The sequence below is a fragment of the Athene cunicularia genome (assembly GCF_003259725.1).
Source record: "Athene cunicularia isolate RWA chromosome 2 unlocalized genomic scaffold, athCun1 chr2_part1, whole genome shotgun sequence".
Lineage (NCBI taxonomy): Eukaryota > Metazoa > Chordata > Aves > Strigiformes > Strigidae > Athene > Athene cunicularia.
In genome coordinates this window covers 152,765,562-152,773,911 of record NW_020799095.1, presented here as the reverse complement: position 1 = coordinate 152,773,911, position 8,350 = coordinate 152,765,562, and the positions used below count along the sequence as shown (strand labels likewise).

The 8,350-nt window shown below is 54.4% G+C and overlaps 1 protein-coding gene across 1 annotated transcript in view; it reads left to right on the top strand.

Moving 5' to 3' along the window:
• ZC3H3 (zinc finger CCCH-type containing 3) overlaps positions 1-8,344 on the top strand; it is a 179,576-nt gene extending 171,232 nt beyond the window's left edge. The window contains exons 11-12 of the mRNA XM_026842207.1: positions 7,005-7,085; positions 7,209-8,344. Of these exons, the coding sequence (XP_026698008.1) occupies positions 7,005-7,085; positions 7,209-7,240 (113 nt within the window). The 3' untranslated portion in view covers positions 7,241-8,344. The remainder of the gene's footprint in view (positions 1-7,004; positions 7,086-7,208) is intronic.
• Positions 8,345-8,350: the final 6 nt, after the last annotated feature.

Here is an 8,350-nt window from a genome sequence, read left to right as displayed (position 1 = left end):
CCCTCAGCGCTGGCTCAGCCCGACTCTTCAACCCCTCCAGGGATCCCGGGGACTCCCCCCTGCCCTGGGCAGCCCATTCCAACGCCCAACAGCCCCTTCTGCACAGAAATCCTTCCTCAGAGCCAGCCTGACCCTGCCCTGGGCAGCTTGAGGCCATTCCCTCGGGGCCTGGCGCTGGGGCCTTGGCTCCAGAGACTCATCCCCCCTCTCTGCCCCCTCCTGGCAGGGAGTTGCCGAGGGCCAGGAGGTCTCCCCTCAGCCTCCTCTTCTCCAGACTGAACCCCCCCAGTTCCCCCAGCCGCTCCCCAGCAGACCTGTGCTCCAGCTTCTCCCTCTCCCCTGGTTTCTCCGCTGGCTTTTCATTCTGCTCTGGCAGCTGATCCGCTTGGGATGCACGTGGCAGGACCTTTTCCTCAGTGCCTGTGGAGATGCCATTGGTGTGTCTGGGATGACCACGCAGTCACCTTCCTTCCCCCGCAGCCCTGGGCCATTTTCAGGTCCAAGTCCAGCCCTTAGTATCTTAAGATGGAAAGGACCCAGGGAGGTCATGGAGTCCCACCTCCTGCTTCAACCTGGCCAGCCTCAACAATAAGGCCCAGCTCATCATGTCTCTGCCTGTGATGGCTGGGAAGTCAAGGCCACGTGACTGGGGATGTGTCCCTTGGCAGAACCTCTTAGGAGGCAGGTCGGAGATGGTTGGACTCGATTTTAATGGTTGGACTAGATGATCTTCAAGGTCTTTTGCAACCTTGATGATTCTGCGATGCTGTGGCATAGCAGGAGTAGGTGGAGGCACTTTGATAGGTTGAATAGGCTGAACAGGCTGCCCGGGGAGGGGGGAGTCCCCATCCCTGGGGGGGTTTAAGGGCCGTTGGGATGAGCTGTGGGGGGATGTGGGGTAGGGGAGAACTTTGTAGAGTCGGGCTGAGGGTTGGACTCGATGATCCCGAGGGGCTTTTCCAACGTGGATGATTCTCTGATTCTGTGATGCTCATGGTGAGAGCTCCTGGGAGTTACAGGATCTCCCAGATCCTCAGCAGGTGATACCAAGGGGACAAGGACAAGCTAAGGAGAGGAAGAGCAGCAGGACACAAAGCCCTGAAGTCTTCAAGGAAAGGAAAAGGGCATTAGGAGCATGCTTGATGTACCTTGCTGTCCTTAAATCAGCCTTCCCATCACCGCCTTCCCCTCAGGTCTCCTGCTCTCGTAGGATAAATTAGCAGGGTCCAGACAAGGAGCAGAAAATCTCCATCTTCCTTCCTGATTGTGCCCATGAACCCTCCCTGCCTCAGAGCTCCTCAGCCGGCAGGACTCCAGGGCAGCGTGGAGCTCGGCGGCACCTTCCCAGCTCTTCTCCTGGTGTTTGCCAGATCTTTCCTGTTGTGGAGACGATGATCCATGCACCTGACAGGTGGTGATGGGATGTTCCCACGGACACCCTGCTCTTCCCTTTGCTGTGTTCTCCTGCTGCAGGCTGATGCTTCCCTCGCCAGCCGCCCGGCCAACGCACGCTCCGCCAGGCATGCAGGGAGAGTTTTTAATTGGAGAGCATCAAGACTCCTTCATAACTGAATTAACAAACCTCTAATAGAATTGCTTCTTCTAATGCAAAAATCTATCGGCTGCACCCATCCCTTGAGCAGGACATCACCTATCAGTCTAATTGGTTTCCTGTTAACGGGCCGGATCTGCTCGGGTCGTTAGCAATTGCATCTTCTCCTGAGTCAGCAGGTCCTTCTGGGTTTGGGGGCTGTTTTCTGGGGGTCTCTGTAGTGGTTTAGGTTGCTTTCACACACCCTGGATACTGGTTTCAGGCTTCTTCTCGATCATGGGTGCTTCCTTCCCAGCCTGGAGAGACGGGTGGGCTGGTGCGCAGGGTGGTTGACCTCACCAGGAGTACCTCACCCCGGTGGGCCTTGCCCATCCCTCTGCAGGCCTTGTCTCCACCCCTCCACCCCTCCATCCTTCCATCCCCGCCCCCTCCTAAACCCCCGCTCCTGCTGCAGGACACCCTCAGGCCTGGGGGACCGTCAGACTCGGGTGTTGTTGAAGGCTGGGCTTGGATCTCCTCATGTCTTGGTGGCTTTGGGAAAGTCCAAAAGTCAGAAACATCACTGCTGTTTAATTTCCTTATTGCAAAGTGGCCAATTTCGTTGAAACTTCCAGTAAAGCCGATGAGTGCTGCGAGTTTTCCTAATTGGGCTCTCGCTTTGAATCAGAATCATCGTTTCTTAGCCCAACAAAGGGCTGTCAAAAATACTCTCCTCTGATTTACTTACCGCCTGGACCGAGCCACCTGCACGTTTCCAGTCCTCTTCCCCGATCGATTTGCAGGCAACTTTCAGACCTGCCAAGTCTCACTCCTTTGCCAAAACTGAAATCTGCTTCTTCCATATTAATTTTTTACCCATTTTTTAGGGTCTTTGTCCACCTGTGGCAGAGGGTCTGGAGACCAGGGCTTTTAGACTTGGCTCAGGATTTCTGAAGACTCCTCTTGTTCAACTTGCTGCCACTTGGAAGCCCTGTTGTTCCCCCCTGGAATTATTTAATAACCTAAAAAATGGAGATGGAAGAGCCCTCCGAGGTGGTGAAATCCCACCTTCTTCAGGATAAGCTTCAGCTCACCAGTAAAGGCTGAACGTGGTGTTCACCGTATGTCGTCATGGCCAAGGTGTACCACCACACCACAAAGCGCCTCTGCTGTACCCCTCTCCCATCGCTGCAGCTCAGGGCTGGTTTTTTGGTTGCTTTTATCCTCTGAAAATCAGGAATTAAGGAGAAAAAAAAATACACGGAAAGGATGGCCTGGCACAGATGTCCTGCTCTGCAGGGGTGGCAGGAGATGGGCACTGCAGTGGGACATCTCCCCCAGCATGTCCCTGCTTCAAACATCTTGGTTAGGAAGCAAGAAAACATCTGAGCTTTTTTTTTTTTTTTTCTCTGGACAAAGCTTCTCACGACATCCCAGCTTTGAGGTTTCCCTCACTTGAGGGGCAGAAGGTCGGGGTAGAACAGGAGCAGGAGGTGGTTTCGGTGCAGGTTGTTTCAGCAGGTAGGTTTAGCGCCCCGCAGCTGCTTTTTCTGTATGAAAAATCATTTGTGGAAAAGTCGGGGGCTTAACCCTTGCCACCGGCCTTTCCATCTCACCTTTTGTTCTTGGGCTTTATTAAATAATAATAATTATTTTAATTTATTTAAAAAAAGCAAACTCCCAGCCTAAGTGCAGCCAAGCGCTTTCACTGCAAAAGGAAAAGCTGTTTCCAAGGCAGATTCAGCCTCCAGGCTCCCCTGAAGCAGCTGGGAAGGGGTTAAGGGATCTTTTTTCCTTTGGGAATTGGGGATAAAAAGTGTGTGTGTGGAAATTTCTCCTCACAGTGTTAAACCTTGAGCATCCAGCAGGAAGATGCTGGGATGCGTCTCAGTGCTCCGCGCTGTCGGGTGGAAACTTTTGCATCCCCCTTTGCTGTATTAATAACTGGAGTGTTAGCTGTCTGGCTGTTAAAACGGCTAATTGCAGCCACCTCGTTAGCCCGCTCTCCTTTGGGAATGGGATTATGTTTTTTATTTGAGGCCGTTTCACACTGGGTCAGCTCTCGGGGAGGAGCGGGGCGGCTGTGGGTACCATGCCCCATGCAAAGCCCCTTACTGGAGCCCGGCTGGATGCAGGAGAGGACAAAAACCCCCTTGGCAACATCAGGAGAGCAATGGAGACCAAAAATCCCATCAGGCTGGAGGTTGGTCGGGAAGGGAAAGCATCAATATAACCAGCTTTCCCTCCGACAGAGCTTTTTATAGCCGGATGGTGGAGTTTGGAAAGCGGTGAGCGAGCCGCCTTCCCCTGCATCCCCTGGCTTTGGGGCTTGGGGGTCTTTCATGGTGATTTGGAGCATCACCAGTCACTTTCCCTCTCGGCACCTGCCTCCCAGCTTCGCAGCAGGGCAAGAAACGCAATTTTTTAAACCCTCAGCCATCAGGAGCGGTGAGCAGGGAGAAGATTTGGGGACAAGGACCAGACCCGCCTCCTTTTATCCTCCATCCGAGAGGATTCCCCACCTTTAAATTCCTTTAAATCCCCCCTGTAGCAGAATCTGGATGAACGAAATTTTGTTTTAACTCTCCCGTCGGGTGCAGCTGGAGCCGCTCGGCTCGGCACCGTCTGGGGGAAGGCCAGGTTTTATTGAAAAATATAATGGTGCCACCTGAAGCGTGATTTACTGCACTGTCCACTCCTCGGACTTGATAATATATTTCTATTAGATTTCCTTCTTTTCCCTTCCTTCTCCTCGTGAAGAGTGGCAAGTTTCTCTGTCTGCCTGACACTTTCTTAGGCTTAGGCAAAATAAATGTTGATTTTCATCAGGAGGAAGAGCGCTGGAAGTCCTAATTCTCCAGCGAGGCTGACAAGCTCAGCAAAAGCCGCCCGGCTTTCGATGGAGAGCTCGTGATCCAGCCCCGGTTTCTTCTCTTTGGAAGCAGTTCAATCATCGTAATGAAAAAGGGGTTTCTTAGCCCGGCTTTCGCTAACTAGAAATTATATACCTGGTTCCTGGAAGATGGATTGTGTGGCTGCCGAAATGCAGAGAAGGAAGAGGGAGGGGGGAGAGAGTGAAGGCGCGCGATGCGACCCAAGATTGATCACGCCATTTGCAGGATCTCCCATGCACAAAAGCGGAAAATATATTTTCGTTTGCTGGAGTGGGTGAAGTGACACCCCTGTTTTCTCCACGTCCCCACCCCCAGCTGTCACAACGGGGTGTTTGCCCGTCCCTGTCTGCTCCCGGCGGGGTGAAGCATCCACTGCTCCAGGAGCAGCATCTCCTCCCTCCATCCAGGGTGAGAAACTGGACTGGTTTAGTCCTTTTACCCCCTATTTTGGGTTTATTTCCTTATCGCCCTCCTCGATTTTTTGAGGAATACGTTTGAAATCAGGGATGGAAGGCATCTCAGCTCTGTACAGCCCCAAAGTCTGGAAGCTAATTGCGGTTGATTTAAAAATCACCTCGTTTTTTTATCTCCCCCCCCAAAAAAATAGAAATCTATATTTCTACTTCTGTAATCATATTTACTTTGAATGGCAAAGCACGGGTTTCGTGCCACTGCGTGGATATTAGCTAATGAAGTCTTTTCCAGCTCATCCAGGGGGAGTTGAGCCGTTTCCATCGTTCCCGTTGCACTGTGGCCGCGGTTGCTGGTGGGGCAGGAACCAGGAGATGTTGATTTGGATCCTTTGGGCTTGATGAGCAGCAGCTCTGCGGGACCCTAATGGGGCAAGATTTGGAAATCCCAGGCTGGGGAAAGCACCTGGCTCGATGCGAAAGGGATACCTGGGGTCAGCTGGGAAATGAGGAGGGTGGTCAGAGGCCGAGCGGGGTCTGCTCGGTGTCGCCGTGCCCCGAAGCCGAATTTGGCTGAGTTGCCAGTGACTAATAGCTGAGTCCCTCGTGGCTGCTGTGCAGCCCTCTGATGTATGGGTGTTATATTAAGGGTGGAAAGGTGCTAAATGAGCCCTCTTTATTTTACATAAATTAGCTCAAAAGCTATGTATCACTGCCACGACGGCTTAGACTCCGAGCAAGTTTGTTTACCCAAGTTTAAAAGCAAAGAAAAACTCTTGGTGACTCTCCGTTGTTGGATGCTGCGTGGGATCCTCACCCCTCCCGCCTCCCCTGCCCCAAAACCTTCTTCTTCGGGCTTTCACGGCTGCACAAAGGCGCCCCTGGTCCCTCCTCCACGTTGGGCATCGTCCTGTGGGGATGCAGAGCGCCGGCGCTGGGTTTTTGCAGTACCACGGGCCCACGGTGCATCTGGAGGGGGTTTGAGCTGGATTCCCTCCATCTTCTCCACAACCTTCTCCCGTAATCCCAAGCAAGAGGAGGCTTTTCCCACGAAACCTGATCCCTCAGCAAGCTGTAGGTGCTTTTTTTTTCTGGGAAACCTCCTCCTTTTTCCAACCTCATTCATCTCGGCGTCTTCTTGCCCACGTGGCCGCTGCTCTCCTGCCCGCCACCCACCAGCCTGGCAGGTAGAACCCCAGAACCACCTCTACACATCCTTCAGGGAGGGAAAATAGGAGAAACTGCAGAAAGCTGTGTCCGGCGTTCAGGTTGAAATGGAGGAGGACTTCACGCCCTCCACTCCGGTCCATGGGATGTGCCTGGACTCATCCTGCAAAGCGGTGAATTCCCAAAGGTGCTTCATGGATTTTTGGCTTTATATGAGCATCTGGGACCTTCTCGAGGAGGGGGGACAGTGTTCCAGCAAGCAGAACTCATCACCCAAAGCATCTTGGGGGGATGCTGGGGGTGGCTGAAAGGTTTGGTCCCCAAACCTCTCCATTGTCATGGTCCAGAGCACTGAGCATGGTGCTCTGCTCTTCCCTTCTCCAGCCCGGCCCCGGAGCGGGTCGTGATGCTCAATTTTTGCTGCAGTTAGAAGATTTGGCTACTTTTTATTTTCTTTTTTCCCCCATAACTCGGGGATTTTGCAGCAGACTTGCCGCTCTGCGGTGGGAGGGGACCTGCGAGTGCCTCCGTTCTGTGCTGCTTGCGGGGGATTGGGGATGCTCAGGGATTTGGGCAACCAGCCATGGCCGAGGGGGACGGTGGTTCCAGGCTTGACACGTTCCCACCCCAAAGGGACCAACTCTGCACCAAAAGGCTGCGGAAAAAGCCACGGGACAGCAAGGCCAGGCTGAGCACCACGTTGGGGACACACGTGTCCCCTCCAGCAGAATGGCAGAGGGGTGGGGCAACCGCAATCATCATTTCAGGATGAGAGGCACCACATGTAACTAAGGTGGGCTCGTTTATTTTTCACCATTTGCTCACTAATTATTCCTTCTCGTTGGCAGCACCTCTGGGGCAGCTTTTACTCCCTTTTAAAGCACAAAGCGCCGGGGCCACGGGGGCAGCGGAGGAGCTCAGGATGCTCCTGCACCTTCATCCTGAGGGATTTCCAAGCCAACCTCGATGACTTTCTCCTCTTTTCTTCCTTTCTGCTCCCAGGCAGCACCAAATGGAAGAGAACTTTGCCCCCGGCATCCTCGCGGGACTCTGACAACACCCGTCTGGAGGAGGGTGGCCGAGGTGAGGTTGGTGGGTGCTGCCAGGGTCCTGTGTTCCCCCACCTCAACCGGGCCAGGAGAAGCCCAGGGGTGTCCAGATGTGCCACCCCCCTCCCACCATCACCTTTTCCTTCCCTCCCTCCAGGCAAACAGCTGCAGATCAAGCCCCGGCTGTGAGCAAGACCCGATCCCGTGGCAACCAACCAGCTCAGGAACCGCAGAGCCGGGCACGACCTGGCACCTACCTCAGGACTCCGCGGCCAGACGCGACACCCCCTTCTCATCTTGTTTTTCCGGGACATCATTTTGTCAAGGAGCCGGGCGGCAGCGTGAGGAAGTGCCAACCCGTTCCTGCAGGGAAGCAGCTTTCTTTGAAATATTTTTCATTTGCCAATGAATTACTTTTTCAGCCAGTTTACTGAAGGCAAACCCTGCCGCCAGGCTCCTTGCGGGGCTGGGAAGAGGCTCCCATCCCCATCCATCCTCTCACAGATCGTGGTTCTGCTGCTGTCCCGGACACGAGGTGACACGGGGGGGACCTGAGGAGCTTAATGCCATCACCTGACGTGCTTGATTCCAGGTCGGCCACTATACTGGGGACAAGCATGGCCGGTGGTCACAAGTCACCTTGCTGAGATGTAACGGGGTGTAAAAGCCCCCGCACGGCTCAGCCCTCATCTCTGCATGCCGAGAGCCCACCTGCATCCCTCCCGCTCCATCCCCTTGGTTTGGGGAGGAGATTCCTCGGAGCGGAGCCGTGTGCTGAGAGCATCCCTAGTGGAAACGGGTGTTGGGAGCAGCCTTGAGCTCACACCAACTGCTCTCCCGCTGCCACCTGCACCCTGACCCCCAACCTCTCCCCATCCCTAAGAGGATTTTATCTCCCTTGGGAGACCCAAACCAGTTCTTTTGGATTTTTTGGGGAGGTCACTCCAAATCCCAGCAGGAACAAAACACAGGGGGGAACATTGTGCTGAGCCGGCGCAATGGGTTTTTGCATCTGTGGGTACAGTTTCCATGGGGATTTCGGGGCGGAGGATGCTGCTCCCCACCACAGATGCGATTTTAGGGATGACTGCAGGATCTCCCCTTACCCAGAGGTGCTGGGGAGGGTGCGGGGGGGTGCTGGATTTGCCCCTCAATCACGGGAAAAAGGCATCAGCAGGGAGGTGGGTGAGCACTGGGGCTCCCTGGGGACCCAGCACCCAGGTGCTGTCGGCAGTGGGGTGGGCAACGGAGCCGTGGGCTCAGGTGCACCGAGGGGCTGACAGCTGCAGTTTCCCCCCC